The following is a 23,855-nucleotide window of genomic DNA, read 5'->3' as shown; positions in this document are numbered from 1 at the left end:
TTATTAAGGCATGCAATCAGGTCTCTTCAGCTCCCAATCTTACCTGCTGAATCTTCCAAATCAATCAGTTTGGGCATTAAGCTTTCAGGAAGTTTTTCCGGTAAGTCGTAGCCATTCTTCCTAGCAACTACCAGATGAAAAGCAGCACAAAACTCATCCAGTGTCAAGGCTCCATCTTTATCAAAGTCTGAGAGTTCCCTAGAAGAAAAACTTATTATTAATATAATCATATTCTGCTTTGACTCCCTTTAGGTCTCAAAAAGAACAGAAATCCTTTCCCAGAAAATAGCAATCTATAATTTTTAAAATTCCATAGATGGAAAGATATGTAATAAAACATATAGCAAACTGTTAACTGTAGGCAGCGGGCAGATGGGTGTTCAAGGAACAATTCTTTAAACTTTTCTGTATGCCTTAAATTCTCATAATAAAATGCTGAAAAAACAGTCCCAATAAATAAAGTCACCAAAAAAATGACCCTTAAACCATATGCATTTTTAGTAACAGGATTTAGTTAAAGCTAGGCTTAGTTAGTAAGTCACTGAAATTTTAAAAAACTGTTTTTATTGTTATCAAACTTCTACATGTATGCACTTTAAAGCATCCAATAGAATTACAAGGCTTGATACAAAGAAAGAGCAGCCCCACCCTGATGTCGATTTTCTGGTTGCAGATGCAACCATTTTTTATTCGTTACCTTAAACTACATAAATAGCATGCATATATCGCTAGTTCTTGATTTTTCGGTTTTAGGCATTATCTACCTACTTCCTACCATAGCATCCTATGCTTCTAAAAACCTTAATAACAAAATAATTTAGAATGTAAAGAAATTCATTGATATACAGTAGAAATAACATTTATCCAATAATTGTTTTTAAAAAACAATTTGTGATTGTAATTTGTGTTTTAATGGCTAATTTCAACTACACAGCAGCTATCCTGAGTCTCAGTCTATATTTAAATGGCAGCTAAGCATGTCCTTAAGATCGTGCCTTGGTATAGGACTTACTAAACTTGTTAAAAAACAAATGTGATAAACATAACCATGTATGAGCAAACTAGCTTTTATTCCACACATTATGCTTTCAACAAGAAACAGGTGATACAGCTTAAAGAATTTTATAGCACATTTTAAAGAACTACTACAGTGTTATCACTTATTTCTTTTCTAAAGAGTGAGAGAGAAGCTGGCTATTATAAGGCAATACTGAGTTCTTTGAGAATATTCTTGAAAACGTTACTCTAATAGTTTATTTTTTAAAGTTCAAAAATCTACCTGCTATAAACTCCTCTGAAACAACCCACAATACCCAACTAATGATATACCACACTTACCAAATATGAGAAAGTTCAAGAATAGGAAGTTTTGATTTTGTAAAAAACTCTTTAGCTGCAGATCCTGAAATATTAAAACAGTGTTGTTTAATGTTATTCTGAACTTACAGCTCCAAGGATAAAATGTGAGGTAAGAGTCTTAAGACTTTTGTCACTGAGAAAAAGGTAACCTTAACATGTGTACATGTCATGTTTTTGGTTTCCAGCGATTATAAAGTTTTTAGGCAATTTGAGAATTAATTTATCCTTTATAATCTCTGACCAATAAAACCATTTTTTTGAGATTATGAAATTGAGATTGTCCTATCCCATCTAGAAGAACTTCTGTTTTTAACAACTCACCTGGAATAAATCCGTTTAGATCAGGCTGAATGGTTTTAAATTGATTTACATAATACTGTCTTTGTTCATCTGTTATTTTCCAGGGATCGTCATAACTACTGGATTGCCTACGAATTTCATTGGCAGTTGTAGCTGATGCTACAGTTCGTACTGTTGTCTGGTCCTGTAATGAAACATTTTTTCCTCAGTACAGTATCTATCTATATGATTACGTGGACCAAGATTGCTAGGTTACTTATCTTTGAAAGTAAAACTTACTTTTTGTGGATGTTTAAAAAATAAGAAGTCTTCACAAACTCATCAGCAAACCACATATTTGTTATATAGGTTATTAAACGTTTTTGCACAGTGATTATATAAATGTGTAGAACGACAGCAATATGTAAGCAACAGAAAGTTATGTAAAATGTGCTAAGAAAGCCAAGCAAATATATTCCTAGATGCAGAAACCTTTCAAAACTTCACTATGGAATTAGCAAGAAAATCAGCCAAAACTTTCAGTGAAACATTCCAATGAAAAGAGACTTGAAGAAAATGCAGAGTTCTGTTTTTGTGTAAAAGAGTGAACTTGCATTTATAAAATTTGCAACAGCAAAATAGGAAAACAATGACTGCAGCAATACTCTGAATGAAGCAAATAAAAATGCAATACCAATAAAATGTCACACCTGGACAGAAGCAGGATGCATGGTTAAAAGAGTACTGGTTGGTGGAGTATCTGCAAAACTGACCCAATTTTCTTGAGGTGGAGGTGGAGAATGCCCTGACCATACTGCATCACCAGCAGAAGAACCTAAAAGCAGAATGGGTAAACATGCTGACTCATTTTTGGAGAAAAAAAAATAAAGTTACCAGGTTTTTAATGATAACAAATCACCACACACATATAAAAGTTTTCTTTTTAATGCTAACTTTGAAGAAATGTTAACAATTTCCAAAACGGAATCTTTTCTGTCAATTTAAAATTATACCTCGTTTGGTACAACCAATTTATTGCTGTAATAAGCAATATAGCAGCAGAATCATTTTTACAACAAAGTGTACTTCCCTTCACTAATATAATCTATACCTGGGAATACATCCCTAGGAATATTTATTTTTTCATTTTACCCTTCAGAGAATCTGATACCGATAAACTTTTGTCTAAGCATCATAGATATAAATAAATGCAATTACCACTCTTCAAAGTGATATATCTACTTAGAAACTTTCACAGTTGGCTTTTGCTTCTCTTTAAGGCACTTAACGTATAATTAAAAATTGACTTGGAGGCAACTCTTAAAGGAACACTATCAAGTTTTCTTCAATTTACAACCCTAAATAAATGTTACTTTTAAAAAATTTCTAAATACCTGATTGTGCTTCACCAAAGGGAGACCAAAATGGCCCAGGTCCTGCAAGAGGCCTCTCACTGTTTCCTCCACTGGGATGGCGGCTGTGCTTCCTCCATGAGTGTGGAGAAGTTGGTGGAGACTGCTGTGGCGAAACTACTGGGGATACAGGTTCCTAGAAAGAACATCATTACTTTAAAATTTAAATTTTAAGGTAACATTTTCATTACTAAGGTACTCAATAAATGTTTCAGCGTATGCATTCGCACAGGACATCAACTGATAGCATTTACACGCACGTGCTTACCTGCTGATCTGCGGATGTACGAGGCTGGACAGTATCATGGCTTGTGGATCCCTTTTTCACTTGCCCCCTGCCCGGTGGTGGGGGAATTACACCAGAATAAGACCCTTGATTTTCAGAATCTGAAGAATATGAGGCTGCATGACGAGATTCCTGTTCATTCTTTGAAGCAACAAATCTTGGCAGAGGAAGGTCCTTTACTGTTAACCACAAAAATAATTATTACTTCAAAATAAAAAAGGGTATACACATGAAAAACTGAAATAAGAGATGAATTTGACATTAGAAAGAATTTTTGCAAAAACTGATACAGAAACAACAGACACTAAATGTTTATCTCTACAAAATTCAGATCATCTCCCTTAGATTGTTTAGGGAAACTCTAACCGAGAAAGAAGTAGTAACACCAAACTGTCCTTAAGGAGTTAAGCTGTATTAAATGTTCATTGCATGTCTGGCCCTATGCTTGTACTTTGTATCTATCTCGTCTCATAACCATATCAACCCCATTTTACAGAGAAAGAAACTGAGACTCCAAGATGCCAAGGTCACTGACAGTTAGGATTTGCACCCAGGTGAGTCGGACCCCGAAGCCTAGGCTGTTTCTACTCACACTGGTTCCCTAAAGGAAGATGTTAGAGCTCTAAGCAAAATAAGAATATGTCACTAAGTTTGAGACTAGATTAATCTAGACATTTTCATTGCAGAAATTCCTGAAAACATCTTACTGTTCACCTACCAAGGACACAGAACAAGGCGTTAGTTATACCCACCCACTTTAGTCTAGCTTATGACACTCCTACAGGCAAATATTCTACATTCAATTTTAAATACAGAAGAGGATAAAAGACTGAGAATTTCTCTGCACACTTTTAGACTAGAACAATACAGCAGCAGAACCATTCTTAGAAGAAAGTGTACTTCCCTCCACCATGATTACCAGAATTTCTCTTTAGTATCTCCACATTAAGAAGAGAAAACATTGTTTATTCAGCATTTATGTAAAGGAATTCAAAATTACCTGAAAAGAATGTAAACTCTTAACTCTAGAAAAATGATATGTGGCAAACCAGAGCTCCACAATGAAAACCTCTGGATGACTAATAAACTGAGCTGGTACTTAAAACTATGTTATAAAAATTCTAACATCAGAGAAAACCTCAAGTTTTCTCTTGCCCGCCTTTCCTATGAAAACCAAAGAACTCTGCATTTAAGTGCCTACCTTTATAGAATTTCCATCTACTTAGGCATCAATGAGCCTCCAAATAACAGAAAAACAAATTATCCTAGGTGACATTTGTAAGGTGGTTAGATGCTTGTATTTGGGTTTTAGTCTGCCAATATTTTTAATACTGTGTCTGTCAAAGTTTTGGTTAACTTATTCTTTCTAATTTCAAATGTAGCTTTCATGGCTTTTCCAAACAGGAAAACACAAAGTATAATGTTGTTTTATACTTAGTTAGTAGAAAAGAATATAAGGAAAGCATATATGAAGATGGGCACTATAATTCATCATTTACCTTGATAAAATTATTCATCTAAACTCTAAGCAATTTTTAGTAAATTAATTTTTAAAAATCACCACTTTAACAGTTTTTATATTACCATCAAATGTGTATGAAGTACATATATGCCATAACAGAGTTAAGATAGACATATTTTTCTAATATTAACAAACGAAAGGTGCATGGTAGTAAAAGTTATGACACTAACTCAATGTCACAAATGCCAATGAAACATCAGAAAGACCCAACAGTTCTGACTTTACTTCATTTGTGATTAGAAGTTCATTTTCATTTCAGTTACTAATATATTCCATATTTACCTGTATTTATACTTTCCACCCTTAAAGGGAAGCCAGACTGGGCAACAGCTACAAGTTTCAAAGCAATATAGAACTGACTTCTTCCAAAATAACCAAGTCTAGTTGCACCACAAAGCTCCATAATCTATAAAAGAACACAATGTTAACATTAAGAATTATGACAATAATTCTCCACATTAGCAGCTATCTAACTTCTGTTTATAACTTCTCCAAAATACATAGCTGACATATGGTATATTACTCTCAACTTACAACCAACTTCCTCAAGTTTCAGGTTTAAATGTTTGAAAATAAAAAGGCACTGACCTTACAATAAGAGGGTTGTCATTCTCCTACGTATTAAAATTCATGTGATAAGCAACTACATTTTATTAAGAATCATATCTTTTAGAAACAAATGACCATCTACTCTTCTTCATAAACACTGTGCATACAATAGGGCCAAAAGTTTCTGCAACTCATAGATTATTAAGCAGCCATTTAAAGTAAGTCCTAAAATGACATACTAAGTGGGAAAAGGCAGGATGCATAATTTTAACTACATAAACACAACTTTTAAAACAACCAGATATATAAAAATTCTACCAACAAATTTGTTAGGTGAGATTAACAGTATGGTTTTTTTCCCTCTTATTTTCCAGATTATATTTAACGTGGTTATATTACTTTTCTTTAAAACAACAATTTCTGTTTGTTTGCTTTTTTTTTTTTTTTTAAAGCATGAAGGCTTTCAAGGATCATTCTAGTCACTCAACAAGTATTTCTCGACTGGCTACTACAAGTATCAGACTAGAAAAGAGAATTTTAAGTTACAAGATTAAATTATAATCCCAAAAGCTGGAGTAACATCTACTACACAGACATCATAAAGTAATCTTAAAACAAGCACTAAGTATCCTTGTCTCAGCTTCTCAAAAAATTCAACTTCTTGTACAAAGGGAACATATTTTGTCTATTTTCTTTTTCCCAAAACACTCAAAGGAAGATTAAGGTACCTGAGATGCTATGGTACTAAATCAGAAGTATTTACTAGAATTGCAAAGAAGCACCTAGCAATGGTTCAGCAACATATCACAGTAACAATAACCATTTGTGTACTTGCACAAGGAAAAAAGACAGTCATTTTTGTTATGAATAATCAGCACAGGAGGAAGCTGCTGTTGTGCCACTAAGGGGCATCACTTCTGTGTAAATTTTAAAGGGCAAGGAGGATAAAGGGGCAGGTTTACATTAAGGGAACTATGAGGAAAAGGAGGGCGAGAGTTAAGAATAGAAGAGCACACAGCCTTGCAGCCTATGCAGGCACTGTGTTATGATTATTGTGCCCACTTGGAACCCCTTAAGGGATCATTTCACATCTTGGATTACTTTGGCTTATAAACCAAAGCGTCTAAAATATTCCAGGTAAATGCTAGATAAATAACGGGAAGACCTAAAAGGAGATCACCTGTAGTTTCTTTATCCTTGTTACATCCGTTTCAGGTGCCTGTGGGACTTTCAGGGGGAGTTACCCGGGGAACAGTTAGAAACACAGAGGTAGTGTTCAGAAGGGAGCACGTTGAGGAGATATGCTCCACAGATGGGAAGCAGACAGGAGGTGATGACTGAAGTTGGGGGAGTAAATGAGACTGCCAGCAAGCCCAGAGCAATGAAAGGAAACCTAACAGGCAGGTATAAAAAGGACCCTATGAAAGAGATAGTGGGAAAAAGTACCAGCAGGGAGTGGGAAACCAAGGGTGGGAAGAGGCTTTGGAAGGTGGGAGCAAGCCTTAAAAGAAACAATCATTGCACATACAGGTTTAGGTACAGGGTGTTCAAGATGAAAACCAATGTGAACTCACCACAAGAACAGATAAAAATTAATTATGGAATAGCCATATAATGAGAAAAATATGTAGCCTTTAAAACTCACTTATAGCATTAATGTTATGAAAACAAAAAGCAGAACACAAAGCAGTGTATACATAAGCATAACCCAATTCTATTAAGATATGTACATATAAGAGGTAGTGAATATGCCAGCGTTTATTTCTGGGTGCTGAGATTAAGGGATATTTCTATGTTTTCTTTACATGAGACTGTATTTACTACCCAAAATATATAATATCATTTAATCAGAAAAACGATAAATATTGATAATTTCTAAAAAGGAGAAATAGTGGGATCCAATTAAAAAAAAGGGGGGGGGAATGTACTCTATGTTTTGCAATTAGGTTTTTGCTGCTCGAGCAGTTATCGAGATGCGGTAGGGTAAAATCTAGTTTGCAATGGGTTAAGGAATAAACAGGAGGAATTTAAGTAGAAAGACAGGTACAAAACAGGTTAAGATATTTGGCTTTGAAAGAAAGTAAGTTTACAAGGGTAATTTTGCTTCTCTTAAGTCTCTGAGCTAGTCAGCAGAACAGGCACTAGAAATCAGGTCTTTTGATTACAAACCCAAAGCTCTTCCCAGGACGTGGGGTGGAAATGGGGTGGGATGGGGTAGAAGAGACAGGAGAAATACTATCTTTCTATTGTATCAGACATAACAAAATCTTAAGAGCCTGTATGCCAAGCTGCCACCTCAGGACTCGAGAAAGATGTTTTGAAAGAGGAGATAAAGGAATCAAAGGCAATATATGCAATTATTCCTCTACAACTGATCCTGGCTGCATCACTTAAAAACCTCACTTTGCGGCCCAAGTCAGGCATGTGTGTCACTGTGTCTCTCTCCAAGCTACCCCTACTGCAGAGGCCATAAGCCCACGAACACAGGAAAGAAGGAAAGGAGCTATGACATACAAATTTACAAAAATAATTCCTGATGAAGTAGTCTAAAGAAGTCTATCAAGAAGAAAATAGACTAAATTACCAAGAAGTCTAAATTACCATCACAATCTTGTGAATTAGACAAAATTTGTCTCTAAAGAAATGCTTGGAATAAACTCCTAGAAGCAGACCTGCTAGACCAAAGTATACGTATGTTTAAAAACTAGCTATAGCCAATTGCCTTTCAAAAAGGTTACCAAAATTTATTCTCTCACTGTCAATATGAGAGTGTTTCTCATCTTTTTCACCTCACCTTTTTCTCCAGTAACTTATTTATTTCTGACCCCCTGTGTTACACAGTTCTACATAGAACCTGGACCTGTAACATTCTTTTTTAATTACTTTAGCCTTATAATATTTAAATACCTGATAGGGTTAGCCCAGCCTTCACTTTTTGTTCTTGTTTAGAATTTTCTTTGCTGTTCTCACGTTACTTAATCTTTCAAATAATCTTTAGAATCCTTTATTGAAATAAATTGAGACTTTAATTGGGACAGCAATTCATGTACAGTCTGGTTCCTAACTTTAACAAGACCACTTCAGTGTTTTATTATTAAGGGCGATCCTGGCTAACACTCTGCAACACCTTTGTTAAGAAACTATTCAGCTAGTTCCACTATTCTAATAGTTTTGCTTTGGGCTTTATATTTTAAAAAAACACAGATAGATGTTAGTTTTATTGTGTGCATTTGGGGGCAGAAACTAAAAGATGATAATTTTTCCCTTTGGTCTTATTAATAGTTCTATTAATAGAGTTCCTAACATCAAACAATCCTTTGATCCCTGAAATGAATTCCATTTAGTCATGGTGCATTACTTTCTCAAATAATATTTATATAAAATTTTAACCATAATCTTAAAATGATTAAGCTTTTTAAAAAAAGCTATACCTGAAAGGTTTGGAACTGGTGTTATGTTGGCTTTGTAAACACAACTAGCAAGCTTTACTTTTTTCTTGCTTTAAATAGATTAGGAATTTCATGATCCTTAAAGATTTGGAAGAAAATTCACCTATGGCACCGGGTAGGCAATATCTCTGATATATTTCTCTGTTTCTTCCAAGTTATTTGGAATAAACTAGGTTTTCTATCTATAAAATATTTGATAATTTCCTAGAAAACTATTTATTGCCTCTAAATTTTGAAATTTATTATTAGTTCAGCATTATTCAAAGTAGCCTCACTCTTTTAATTGCCTCTTTATGGTAATTTTCCCTTATTCTAAATCATGCGTATTTGTGTGCAAGCTCACACAGTTGCCTGATCGTGAGAACTACTTAAAGCCCTTCTTAGGATACAGATTCCCAGATCTCTTCCAATAGATTCTAACTCACCTAGGAAACCCAGGGCCAGTGAGTGGTTGCTGGTATACTACTGATAGCCACTACAAACAATTAAGCTTTATTTTCTTAACATTATAAAATTTATATGCTCATGGTAAAATAAATATAATAGTACTTGGGATATAGAATTAAAAGTTCTTACAGTACTCATCAAAAGTAACCATTCTTTTATGTTTTTCCAATTTTTTCTACATATATACAAACATATGACCACACATACTTCACACACACTTTTTATACGTGTAGGGTCATACTATATATGATTTTTTCTATATAATATTACTCAAAGGTCTTTTTATATCAGCATATATAGGTCTCTCTCATTTTTTTACACAGCATTCTATTGCCTGGATATTCCTATTACAAATTAATCAACCCCTTACTGATGAACATTTAGGATTTTCCAGTTTTCTATTACAAATAATGCCATAAACATTCATGTGCACATATCTTTGTATACTTGTACAACTGTAGAACAAATTTCTAGAAATGGAATATGCTTTAAAATGTAACACAGTCAAGTACTATTAACTCTGAATGACTGTAACATCTTACTGACAGGCACAGAATCCTGGCTGCCTGTTCTGAGATGAGAGGGAGGAACGGGGTGGGGGGGAGAGAGCGAGAGAGGTGTCAAAGTTTTCATTACTTTTATTGGATTCAAAAAGGAATACTAGCCTTAAATAAATAGCATCAATTTCTTTTCTAAATGCTCTGTTTAATAATATTTACGAAAAAGCCACTAACTTCTAGGAAGAAAAGATAAACTAGATTGTAGTTCACTTTAATACCTATAGAGATTACTGTGGTTGGGGAATCATTCTGTATCATTTATACAGTATTTGAGCAAGTTATGTAACTTTAATGTGCCTCAGTTTCCTCATATGTAAACTGGGGAAAAGAATATACTACTTCATATGTTGCTGTGAAGATTCAATGAGACTGTACTTAATAGAGCACTTACAACAGTGTCTGGTCCACAAATATCATTATTATCACTTTTTATTTACTACCTGATCATAATGTACTTTAGTCAGGGACTTCAGAAACTAAATCATTCCTGAAAACCACATTTTCTTGAGAGCTGAGAACTAATGCCTTTAAGCACCAAAGTGGGTTTTATTATAACTTTTGATGAAAAGTCTTCTAAAAGATGGGATGTTCTCATGCCTTCACAAATATTTTGAACTTCTGGTTTAAGACAATACACTGAGTACAGGAACTTACCTCCTCTCCTTTCAGGAGTCTTATTAAAATGATAGTAAGGGAACGCATTAAAAATAAATAAGAGGGAAAGGGGAACAATAAACTGACAGGAAATTTAAGTAAATTTTAGCAATTAGAAAGCAGATGGAGTCATGCCAAATGAAGTAGGGTAGAAGAAATCAGTGCCAAGAATATCCATGGAGAAGAATCAATTTGGCCTGCAAAATGCAGGGACTCACCCAGACATGCTAGGTATGACTGAGATGACTGAGTGGGACAGAGATGAAGCTCCCTATACCTACAGATGCTCACAGAATATTAGCAACTAGACTTTACCCTCCAAGTGAAAACAAACAAAAGACTAAAAAATGAAATGTCAGGGAAGTACTAGGACAGCTGATGTAGATAGGAGTTGTTGCCCCAGAGAAAAGTTTCTGTTTCTAGCATTTAGCAACTCAACTAAGAGCAGAATCTGACCCACTCCTCCTAAAGTGAGGCAGCCTTTTGAGGTGTTATGCCCAAGTACACAGAGCTCAGTTTTTCTACTGCCTCAAAGATCAACAAGCAACTGAAGAAAGCCTACAAAATGGAAGAGAACTGCCAAATTTACAAATGGGAGAAAACAAACAAACAAACCCTGAGACATAATTCATGGAAGAAAGAGCACTTAAAAATATTCTAGTGAGTATCCTCTGACAGATTTAAGATAATACTGTCTCACCCACAAAAAAAGAACAGGGTACTATGAAAAAGGAACGATCAGAGAATAAGAGGTATGGAAATACAGCCAGTCCCTTGGTATCCACAAGGGACTGGTTCCAGGACCTGCCAGGGATACCAAAATCCTAGGATGCTTCAAGTCCTGGTAGCTGGCCCTCTGTATCCACAACTCTGCATCTGTAGATGAGGAACCCACAGGTACCAAGGGCCGACTGTATATTTGTTGGAAAAAATCTGCATGTTACTAGACTTGCACAGTTAAAACCCATGTTGTTCAAGGGTCAACTGTATACAAAGTTCAGTAAAAATACTAGAAGATTAAAAATAAAATTTCTCAGGCTTCTCTGGTGGCTCAGTGGTTGAGAATCTGCCTGCTAATGCAGGAGACATGGGTTCGAGCCCTGGTCTGGGAAGATCCCACATGCCGCGGAGCAACTAGGCCCGTGAGCCACAACTACTGAGCCTGCGCGTCTGGAGCCTGTGCTCTGCAACAAGAGAGGTCGCGATAGTGAGAGGCCCGCGCACCGCGATGAAGAGTGGCCCCCGCTTGCCGCAACTAGAGAAAGCCCTCGCACAGAAACGAAGACCCAACACAGCCATAAATAAATAAATAAATAAATAAATAAATAAATAAATAAATAAATAATAAATTTTAAAAAATAAAAATAAAATTTCTCCAGAAGTAGGAAGGGGAAAGCTGGATTAGAAAATATGAGAAAAGAAACAAAGATTAATCTAGATGGGCCAAATTTTTATTAAAATGAGGTCTACAAACAATACACGGAAAGGAGAAGAGTGATAATGAACAAGAGATTTACCCCAAAGCTAAAGGACAGAAGTTGTCTGAGTACTCAACACAATGGGTTAAAGAATTCCTAAACACGTTATTACTGTGGAACTTCAGAACAGCAAGGATAAAACAAAGATCCTAAGAGTAGCCAGAATAGGTGCGGGGAGGGCGATAAGGAAGACAGGTACCGATCACTTAAGAAAAAACACTAACTGGACTGGAATCAGACTTCTCATTGATAACACTGAATATCAGAAAACAATAAAGCAACATTCTCAAAGTTCTAAGAAAAATTATTTACAACCTAGAATTCCATATCCGAATTAGCATCAAGATGATAACAAGAAGAGACACTTTCCTAGACGCAGAAATTTTAAAAAGTTTATCTCCTATGAACTCTTTCTTGGGAAAATGATGTTATTTAGCAAAATCTGGAGACAGAGGATCCAGGAAAAAGTAGATACACACCAAGAAAGCAGAGAAATAAAGTTGCAGGAAAACAGCTATGCAACTGGGCGAAGGAGCAACCAGTTCAGATAGAGTAAACTGACAGAAGGCTCCAGGAGGAAAATTTCAGAAAAAGTAAAGGGGAAGGAATGGATATGAAAGCTAACAGTGCAAGGAAAAAAAAAAGAAAGGCAGTTGAGAAAGTATCAGAATGTAATCATAGTACAATGCCTGGATCTGCAGTAAAAATACTTATATCATCATAATGTAAATACTTTTTTACTTTGAATTTTTACACGCTAAAGTCAATCTAAAGTCAAAACGGTAAACAATTAAGAATTATGGTTCTAGAACAAGGTGCAAATGTTATCAATATTAAATATGTACAAGTAGAGCTAACAAGTTGAGGGGGGAAGGATAAGAAGGTGAAAGGAGAAAGGCATGGGCTTCTGGTTTCTGGTCTAGCTGAACAAACCTAAAAAATCAAGAACTCTTCTTAGATCTGTAAGAGAACAGAGGTCATACAGCAAACTGCTGCCCCCAAACTGGAGACCAACAGAAAGCAAATACAGAGAATCACAACTTACTGGAAGAGAAACCCATCAACATCAACTTCCTCAAAACCAGTGCCAAGGAAGGGAAGAATAAGCTATAATTGATGAATTGCTGTAGGCTCAGTGTGCACAAGTCTGAGAGAGAAAACTACAGGGCGCCCTTGTCACAGAGGGGCTTTACCTCCAGGAGAAACCTCTACCAGGTTCTCACAGAGAATACGGGAGAAAAACCCCTTTGTGCTTCTGGCAGGGGGAGGGGAAAAGGAGCCATCTTGAAACCCACCAGAGCATTCTGGTCTTAACAAGGCCTGGCTTCAGGAGAAACTATTTAACCAGAGCCCAACCTGCCCAGTAATTATCAGAGCCTAACTAACCTGGGAGAAGGGAAATGCCATTCTACCCATCCTGTCCCACCTAAGGGGGGTAACGGGGATATGGGTGGGACGGAGAAGCAACTGTGAAGTTCACAGTTCAGAGGCAGAAGTTCACTGAAAGACTGAGACATAATCATAAGACTACAGAATGCTTCGCCTCCTCCCATACCTTACCACCACATTACTAAAGATGTATTTATGGTATCATTAACCCAGTACATCATGTCAGGCTATCAAGAAAAAAAATTACAAGACATACTAAAAGGCAAAAAAAAAAAAAAAAAAAATCACACTTTGAAGAAGCAAAGCAAGCATGAGAAACAAACTCAGATATGGCAGTGACGCTGGAATTATCAGGCCAGGAATTTAAAACAACTATGATTAATATGTGAAGGGCTCTAATGCATAAAGTAGACAGCATACAAGAACAGAATAGGCAATATAAGCAGAGAAATGGAAATCCTAAGAAACCACCCCCCCCCAAAAAAAAGCTACATATCTAAAACACTATAAAACAAAGAATGCCTTTGATGGGCTTATTAGCAGACTGGACATGGCTGAGGAAATAATCTTCGAGCTTGAGGATCTCAGTAAGACCTTTAAAACTAAGAGAGGAAAAAACAGAACAGAATATTTGAAAACTGTGGGACAACTACAAAAGGTATGACATACATGTAATAAGAAGACAAGGAGAATAAAGAGAAAAAGAACAGAAGATTTACTTGAAACAATAATGACTAAAAGTTTCCCCCAAATTTATGCCAGAAACGGAACCACTGATCCAGTAAGCTAAGAGAACACAAAGCAGGATGAATGCCCAAAAAAGTACACCTAGTCCCTTTACAAAAATTAACTCAAAATGGATCACAGATCTAAATGTAAAGCATAAAATTATAAAACTCCTGGAAGATAACATATGTATTCGGGGTCCTTAAGAAAAAGTGGGGTTTTTTTTTCCTTTCATCTAATGGAATAACACTATTAAAGAGTTTTTGTTTTGTTCTGTTCTTAATGATTTGTGACTTTTTCCTTTTTGCCAAGATAGCATTTTTGCTCTATCAGCAGTCTTTCTAGTCGTTGCCTTTCTACCTTGTATGCCATGGCTTAGAAAAGGAATCATCCAAAAACAAAACACACACACAAAAAAATCAAAAAAAAAAAAAAAAAGAAAAGGAATCAACCTTTTAATACTGTAGAAAACAAGAATAAATAGTTCTTTAGTAATAACTCGAAGAGCTCTCCGATGAGCAAAAAGTACACAAGCATCATTTTTTACTTCTGATACACAAAATACGGAGGTGTTGGGGAAGAGGGCTAACATTTACTGAGTGCACACAATGCTAAGCACAGTGCTAAATACTCAAGGTGTTCCCATCTAATCCTAAAAATAATGGAGTAGAATTGGTATTTTTATCATTTTACAGGAGAAGAAAGAGAATCAGACTGGCCAAGTAACTAAGGCCAGAGGGCTCAAAAAAGGGCAGAGCTGTAATTCAAAGTCATGCCTTTAATCTTCTACCAAGACATGCTGTCCACTGTCCTTTTCCTAGGATAATGTCAGCTGCCTCAGAGCAAGTACCCTCAGCAAGTCCTAAAAGTTGAGTGCCTAGTACACAGTGACAATGAAAGAGTAGTTTAAATGCATTAGGAAGGCTCTTTAATCCTACGCTCAGAACATGAGGTACAGGGAATTCTAACAACAAGAAAGTTATATGGAAGTTATTTGAGGATTTCAGCTTGAATCTACGAGCTGAATTATAAAGTAGAAAAATGCAAAAAAAATGGAATGAGGAATATATTGAAACTATACATAATACTGAGAATCAATACATAATCACTGAGAATACTGTCAACATTCTCTCCAAAATGAAATTTTATGAATGTTTAATAAAATATAATAGAAAGTAAGATCCTCCCTTTATAGTCACTATCAAGTTAAAATTGAGGTGACTCCATTGCTTTCATTTTTATAAACAATTCTTTAAGTTGGACTGGGTCAATGGACAAGCTGACTGTTTTTGCTGGCTTAAAAACCCAGGCAGTTTGGTCTACCTACGTGTACAACACTGGCTCCCAAGTCAGTCTAACTTTTATTGTTCCATTAACTTGTTAGACTTGTCCCCACACCTCTCTGTGACTCATCAGCTTTACCAACGTGGGAATAACTTGTAATGGAGACTCAGGTTTACTAGAGAAGTTAGAGGAAAACAGGGAACAATTATATTGAATACCTATTATTAGGAACACTGTTTACTTGTTGTCTCACTTAACACTCAGAACACTCCTCTAATGTTGGCTACCATTATCCCCAGTTCATAGGAAAGGAAACTGAGGCCAGTAGGTGGCAGTTAGGGTTCAAAGCCAGATTAGTCTGAGTCCGAAGCCTCTCTGTTCCCAGGTGCCTCCAAGGCATAGCTAAACATAACTTTCAACATGGCATGTTTATGGGGCAGTAGTTCCAAAATGTATTCCAAAGAACACCAGTGAAGTTAAATGCTCTGTAGTTGAATAAACATATATTATAGCCCCCTTGGCGACTTTACAATGCATTTTTAGTTCTTAAGAGGCACTAAAAAATCCTACAGTCTAGAAACAAACCTCTTTTTGGTTTAGTATCTATTAAAATGCTTCAGAACTAGTGGTCCATAGATCAGATGCTCTGTATAACACACTTTGGGAATCAATGTTGTTTAAGAGCCCAGAGCAGTGATATTCAAACTTTTTGGTATCAGGATCCCTCCTTATACATGCTTAAAAAAATTAAAGAGGACTCCCTCAAAGCTTTTGTTCTTGTGGCTTATATTTATTGATATTTACCATATAAGAATTTAAATTGGGAAATTAAAAAAACATGCACCTATGAATTCATTTAAACACAAGAATAATCCTATCACACGTAACAGAAAATTTTATGAAAATAACCCTTTTCCAAAATAAAAAATTGAGAATACATTGTTTTATATATATACAAATTTCCTTAATGTCCAGCTTATGAGAAGATTAATATCTGCTTCTGTATTTGATTCACTGCAATATGTTGCTTTAGTTTAAAGACACTCACTTCACACAGATGTGTTGGAAGACAAAGGACAGTTTTTTAAAATTTATTTATTTATTTATTTATTTTTGGCTGCATTGGGTCTTCGTTGCCGTGTGCAGGCTTTCTCTAGTTGTGGCAAGCACAGGTTACTCTTCGTTGCGGTGCGCGGGCTTCTTGTGGCGGTGGCTTCTCGTGGAGCACGGGCTCTAGGCGCTCAGGCTCAGTAGTTGTGGCACACAGGCTTAGTTGCTCCACAGCATGTGGAATCTTCCCGGACCAGGGATTGAACCCATGTCCCCTGCATTGGCAGGCGGATTCTTAACCACTGCGCCACCAGGGAAGTCCCAACAGAGGGCAATTTAAATAGCCTTTTCAGATAAATCTGTTATCATTTTTTGATACCACACCAAAACTCTACAAGTGGTAGTTGCTTAAAGGTTAGCTGCAATATAGAATCCAAAGCCATATTAATAAACTCTTTTACATACTCTTACATTAAAAATCCATTGGTGTATCTGGTGCACTGCATCCTGCTTTGGTCATATATAAACTACTGGTTCATAGTCATGCAGATCTTCCAAATGTTGACACATTTTATTTACAAAATATTAAAAAAATTACATTTGTTAATATCACCACTGGTCTCATCAGAAAAGTCATTAAATACTGGGAAGCAGTCAAGCACATGGTTACAGCTAAGTTTTCCAAAATCCTGATTTTTGCCAGAAAGCTCAAATTTTATATCATTAGTAACAAATAGCATTAGTTGTTTTCCCTTAAGTGACAGTCACACTTGCTTCATTTTCAAGAAAATCTTTGCCCAATACCCAAGTAAGCTGTTCCTTCAAGAAAAATGGTGCTCCACAAAAAAAGTCAGTACAGCTCACAACTCAAACAATAAAATAAGTACTTTTCCTCAAGACAATCATCATTCTTCAGTATGCAGCAAATGTGCTTTATGCATACTTCTTACTGCATCACACAAAATACTAAAAAGATATACGCTCAAGGGTGAAGATTTAATAAAATTAGGGTTTTTTTCTACATAGAACATTCTTAAGTGAAATTGGTTTCTTTCTTGTATGGCAGTAAAGAATACAATACTATTACAGTTTGGTGACACTGCATTGATTTGTGCTAAGGAGTCAGTTTTACCCACCACTTCTTTTGCATTACCAATGCAAAGGTCAACATAGGATAAAAAAAAAAAGAAGCGGGGTAGCAGGGAGAAATAACTTATTAGTATTATTATGAAAATATGAGACCAGGGCTCTGCAGACCAAACTCTGAGAAATGCTATTATAGAGCACACTCTCTATATGGTAGTGATAGGAGGACCTCTTGCTTTGATGTCAATGCTACATACTCCCTGCTCTAGAGCAGCCACTGAAAACACAATGTCTACAGGCGCAAGCAAGTATACCATAAATCAGTGAAACTGGCCAGATGGGGGATGTAGTGAGCTAAGGTGAGCAGGTGTGACAAGAGCAGCTGCTATTCAGCTCTAGCTAACTGCTGCTATAGAAGAACATCTGTCAAATGATGCCATCTTCAGATTTTTCTAAAGCTGGAAATCTGGAATATTCTATGATATTGTTCTCATTTTTAAATGCTAATGTGGATTCAGATAATTTTTTAAAAATATGCAGATCAACTAAAACACCTGGACCACATATCTACATATTCTGTCTCAGAGGGTATTCTATAGTTACTAGAAAAATGGCGTAAAATAAATGGCAAAAACTACAGTAATGTTCCTTCAGGTCCTCTAGCAAGCAGGGTGGAAAAAAGTGAGACCAAGTTTCATGAAAGATAATCATATATACAGGTATTATATATTAACCTATCCTACTTACATAATGGTCCTAGAGTGTTTCAGCTAAGATTCTGGAAGCCTCCCCCCCCCAGTTATTCTCAGATCATTAATTCAGGTCATTAATGAATCATTATACAATGGCTTTATATAAGATCTCGTTATCTAGCAAGTGACTCAAAGTACTGAGACAACTGAAGAATAACCCAGGGAAATTAGTTAAAAGAAAATGCATTATTTCATTCTTCCCTGGAGTGTCAGGTCCAGTCCTTACACACACCCGCAGTATAACTAATTCAAGAACTCTAAAACACCTCTTCCTCCTTTCCTTCAATAAGTCAAGACTGCTCCCACTTCAAGGACTTTGCACTTGCTGTATCCGCAGTTTGTTTGCCCCTCAGATCTTTGCTTGGCTACCTCCTCGGTCATTCAGATCTCAGCTCAAAGTGCAATCCTTCCTCTGAGTACCCTACTGTTACTTATTGTCAGCATCTCCCAAAAGAATGAGCCTCCGAAGAACAGGGATGATCTCTCATATTCCCACCACTTAGAACAACTCCTGATTTACAGCACCTATATATGTTAGTTGGTTGGATACATGAATGAATGAAATATTTTTGAATCAACTTTGCTGCAGTCTCCTTCTACTCCTATACAGACTACCAGATTAACAAACCTAAAGTATAGCTCCGAATAATGTATATTATATTTAAAGAACAAACTCGTAAGTCTAGCACTCAAGACTCTCTGTAAGATCGCCCCAAACTGCCCTTCCAGTCTTACTTCGGTCAATCTAGAGACTGGGCTCACCCATCCCCATACTTCTGCTTTTCTCGCTCACCAGATCACTCTCTAACCTATGTCTGCCTATTAAAGTTACACCCTTCCTTCACAGCCCATCGTAACAGGCTCCTCCTTCCCATAACATCTGCTATCCTTTCTACTCCACATGCAAATGGCCTTTTCTTTCTTTGTACTAGTACTCCAGCTTCTACCATTTGAGTTACTTGAGTTACCTGTGTAATTAGGTTAACCACACCACACACTCCTGACACCTCCTCCCTCCATTAAACTCCTTGTGGGCAGAGACCACGACTTAGTCATACTGGAACCCACCGAAAGATCTGGCACTGTATTTTGCCACTTAGTGCTGAAGAGAATTGCTCTCCCATGGTGCCCACATCCTCCTGATTTACCGAATTCATTCTGTTAGTCTTCATTTGAATTAAATCTTTCTTACTAGGAAAGATCATTTTTACCATTTCTTTAAAAATGAAACATTTTCTAATAATAAACATAGTTTGCGTTGTCCAATGTAGTTTGGATTACACATGATCCATGCACACTTGCATATCATCTTTGCTGCAGTGCACCGTGGCAAGTAGAAAAGGTCAAGAAAAAAAAAGTCAATGGCAAAGAAGATAAGGGCATACATCAAAGCCCAATCATTCCAACATGACTTAATTCCCTTTCAAATACTGCTGTCAACACAAAGCATGTTTCACCTGTTTACAAGCTATGTGGACATACTAATCCCTAGTATTTTCCTCTGTTACAAAAACAATTTAATTTAAATACTTAGCATAGTCCAACAAAGTGGGTAACTCATCCATTACTGGATTCATGAAGCCTGTTTGCATTCCTAAACGACTCTAGCTATCACTCTGTGACCAACTCCACCGCCAATTTCCTACTAAACTCAGGTCTGAAGTGAAATGCAATCTTACCAACCCCTTTGAGATACTCAGTTGCACTGGGGCAAGTATCTAATCTCACTTTTACTATATTACTTTCTTATCCAAAACCTTTAATGCTTTTTGCTTTGCTTACACAACTCAAATGATTTTTGATTACAAGCCTACAGTTCAAAACCACATGGCTTCTTTGCTTTCTCCTGCTATGATTTAATCCTAACACTTAGATAAATAAACAGGTATTTTCTTGATTCTTTTCTTCCTTTCACTCATACCCTCATGCATAACTTCCATTTCACATTTCAACCACTAAGGATGAGTTCTCCAAGTCTTTCCTCAATGGTGTGTCCTCAGATAAAACAAAGAAAACCATCTATACATTGCTGACAAATAGCACACATTATTCTGCAGACCACCTCAAAAATAAGATACGTATAAAATTTGTCAAATACTGTAGCTAAATAGCAATATTAGAATTTTCTTGCGCCCTTACTATATATCAGGGACTGAAATATCAGATAAGTACTAAATAAGTAATAATCCCCTTTCTACACTACAAGTATTTGCAAAAGGTATATTTTTCAGTGTAAAGAAAAACTACAAATGTCTCCTATAACTTTTCAGCAGAAAAAAGTTCAAATATATTATACATGTTCTTTTTCCCTTACTAATATTATCATAGCAATTCATCAAAGAACATACTATAACAATACAGATAACTGCTACAGGACTTAGAAGCTTAATACTGGAAGGCAGATTTCATTCCACCCGCTAAAAAAAGGAACCATAAAGAATGTATTGAGGGACTTCCCTGGTGGTGCAGTGGTTAAGAATCCATCTGCCAGTGCAGGGGACACGGGTTCGAGCCCTGGTCAGGGAAGATCCCACATGCCGCAGAGCAACTAAGCCCGTGCGTCACAACTACTGAGCCTGCACTCTAGAGCCCGCGAGCCACAATTACTGAGCCTGAGTGCCACAACTACTGAAGCCCACGCGCCTAGAGCCTGTGCTCTGCAACAAGAGAAGCCACCCAATGAGAAGCCCGCGAACCACAACGAAGAGTAGCCCCCGCTCGCCGCAACTAGAGAAAAGCCTGCGCGCAGCAACAAAGACCCAAGGCAGCCAAAAATAAAAATAAATAAAATTTTAAATTTTTATTTAAAAAATTAAAAAGAAAGAATATATTGAGTTAAGTAACTACCATAAAAGAGGACAGAGGTTAAAAAAAAAAAAAGAGGACAGAGGTAGATTTTAAAAGTTTATGAAGTTCTTGACTTGAACTGGTATAGGTAATTAAGAAGATTCCTCTTAGCAATATATCTGATTCCTAATTCTATAATTTTACTCGCTTTGGACAATATAAACTCCTTTGACAGTCAACTATGATAAGAGTAGTACATACAGACCAATAAATATTTTATTGCTTATAATCAGTATCACAGTCATTAGTTGTCTAAACAAATAAAACACTTCTGACAGGCTCAAATGTAAAGATCCTAATATGAAAAATTATATGACTGCCTATAAAGTTTATTGGTAGTTCAAGTCCCCATGCCCAATTAAAATAATTTTTTGTATTATCTACTTAACCAAAAAAAACTTTAAAAAAACTGAAATATAGATTAAAGAAAGGATAAAAACAATAAAAATACAAAAGTGATTTGAAAAATCCCACAAACCGTCTAAAACTTAAGCTTAAAGTAGTAGTGTTTGCCTTCAGAAAATATTATTGAGACATGGAGATAATCTAGTAAAATCAATCTGGCCAATAAACTATACTTAGGGTGACCATAAAATTTACATCCAACCTGAGACATTTGCAAGAGTGAAAGGAGTACTATTTATAAGTAGGCCTGGACAAGAGACATAAGCCAGGATTGTTTCAAGCAAACCCAGACTTATAACTGCCCTTCCAAAACACCTTTAAAGATAAATGATTCCATTTAACCAACAGCAGGCAGAAGGTTACAGGAAAAGCCAACACTTCAAACATGTTCCCTTACAATATGCCATATTGAATGTTAATCTTAATTAAAGAGTAACATTTTTCAGAAACCAGTACTAGTAATCAAGCCCCTCTGTTTTCTTACATGGAGACTTAACTGACGATTCTAGAGCCACAGCAACTCTAGTTTATCAAAATTTTAAAAATAATAATAAAAGTTAAACATTTAAACACTGGGCTGGGCATCATTCTAAGCATTTTATAAATTAGCTCATTTAGTCTTCATAACCGAAACTTTCATCCCTGAAAGACAGAGACTTTTACTGCTATTTTACAGATAAGAGAACTAAAGGACAAAGGTCAAGTAACCCACCATGGTCAAAGGAAATGGGGAAGCGGAGGATTCTAGGGCATGTTCTTCCCTTCTGCACTATGTTACCACTACAGCTCCTTTACTGGGAGGGCTGGAAGCCCATGACTTTCCCTAAGTACACAGAATAGAGTGGAGCTCTAAAGTGTCTGCACTCAGTGAGTGGAGTTAAGAGTGAACAGGGTTAAGCAGTTGTGATGTAATTTCTTGTACATATTTCTCTATCACTGGCCAGTTGTCAGTAAAACACAGGCCTGGGAAATATCGATTACTTGTTTTTTTTGTTTGTTTGTCTACAAATTTATTTATTTATTTTTGGCTGCGTTGGGTCTTTGTTGCTGCGCGCGGGCTTTTCTCTACTTGCCGTGAGCGGGGGCTACTCTTCGTTGCAGTGCACAGGCTCCTCATTGCGGTGGCTTCTCTTGTTACGGAGCACGGGCTCCAGGTGCGCGGGCTTCAGCAGTTGGGGCACGCCAGCTCAGTAGTTCTGGCTCGCAGGCTCTAGAGCACCAGCTCAGTAGTTGTGGCACATGGGCTTAGTTGCTCCGCAGCATGTGGGATCTTCCCAGACCAGGTCTTGAAGCCGTGTCCCCTGCACTGGCAGGCTGACTCTTAACCACTGCGCCACCAGGGAAGTCCCTCTATTACTTGTGATAAAGAGAAACCCATTTATCCCACTCTTAGGATAATGTTCTAACCTGTGCTATGGGCTATTGCAGGTTATTACAGGGTGAGGATGACAATGATGATGATTGTGATAGTAGTTAACATTGATGGTGTATATACAATGTGTCAAGCACTGTTCCAAGCTCAGTAACATATTAACTAACATAATCATCCTAACAACCTTATGAGGTAGGTACTTCTTTCAGAACAGAAAACTGATATGCTGGTGAGCTTGCTCAAGGACACACAGCAAACAAGAGAACTTGGATTGAAACCCATGCACTTAACCACTATATTATTTCATAGCGATCATATTTTCCTAGTGGTAAATTCATATAATAAGCTGTGCTATACCAGAGTTCTACTATGTTACATCATAAAACAAGAGTTGTTAGTTTTGGCAACTAGGTCACAGAATCAAGTTTTGATAATTGTTTGCTATGTGAATATAGGTAAATTACATAATATATTTCGTTTCCTCCTAAATAAAAGGCAAATGTTAGATTCTACCTCTAAGATCCCTTCTAGTGAAAATATTATTTCTCTGAATGAAAATTTTATATCAAGTCTGTAACCACAATACAAACTACCCTCTGAAAACATCTAATTTTCAAAAATCTATTTCTGCCAAAGTACTAGACATAGATTATTAGTTACATGCCCCCTTTTAAAAATGATACAGGCCTTCCCTGGTGGCGCAGTGGTTGCGAGTCCGCCTGCCAATGCAGGGGACACGGGTTCAAGCCCTGGTCCAGGAAGATCCCACGTGCCGCGGAGCAGCTAGGCCCGTGAGCCACATATACTGAGCCTGTGCTCTGGAGCCCGCGAGCCACAACTGCTGAGCCCGCGTGCCACAACTACTGAAGCCCACGCACCCTAGAGCCCGTGCTCCACAATAAGAGAGGCCACCGCGGTGAGAGGCCTGCGCACCGCAACGAAGAGTAGC

The 23,855-nt window shown here is 36.7% G+C and overlaps 1 protein-coding gene across 9 annotated transcripts in view; it reads right to left on the bottom strand.

Annotated features, from left to right (window-relative positions):
* Window positions 1-23,855, bottom strand: part of REPS1 (RALBP1 associated Eps domain containing 1) — an 82,780-nt gene that overhangs the window by 36,617 nt on the left and 22,308 nt on the right. For 8 of the 9 annotated variants that reach the window (XM_036871277.1, XM_036871272.1, XM_036871271.1 and 5 more), the window contains exons 2-8: window positions 5,141-5,264; window positions 3,319-3,515; window positions 3,033-3,186; window positions 2,349-2,473; window positions 1,681-1,843; window positions 1,339-1,402; window positions 44-198 (exon numbers count right to left, since the gene is read on the bottom strand). In XM_036871277.1, the coding sequence (XP_036727172.1) occupies window positions 44-198; window positions 1,339-1,402; window positions 1,681-1,843; window positions 2,349-2,473; window positions 3,033-3,186; window positions 3,319-3,515; window positions 5,141-5,264 (982 nt within the window). The remainder of the gene's footprint in view (window positions 1-43; window positions 199-1,338; window positions 1,403-1,680; window positions 1,844-2,348; window positions 2,474-3,032; window positions 3,187-3,318; window positions 3,516-5,140; window positions 5,265-23,855) is intronic. The other variant, XM_036871276.1, reaches the window with a different exon arrangement.

Source organism: Balaenoptera musculus, chromosome 12, assembly GCF_009873245.2.
Source record: "Balaenoptera musculus isolate JJ_BM4_2016_0621 chromosome 12, mBalMus1.pri.v3, whole genome shotgun sequence".
Taxonomy (NCBI): domain Eukaryota; kingdom Metazoa; phylum Chordata; class Mammalia; order Artiodactyla; family Balaenopteridae; genus Balaenoptera; species Balaenoptera musculus.
This window is presented reverse-complemented; position numbering and strand designations above follow the sequence as displayed.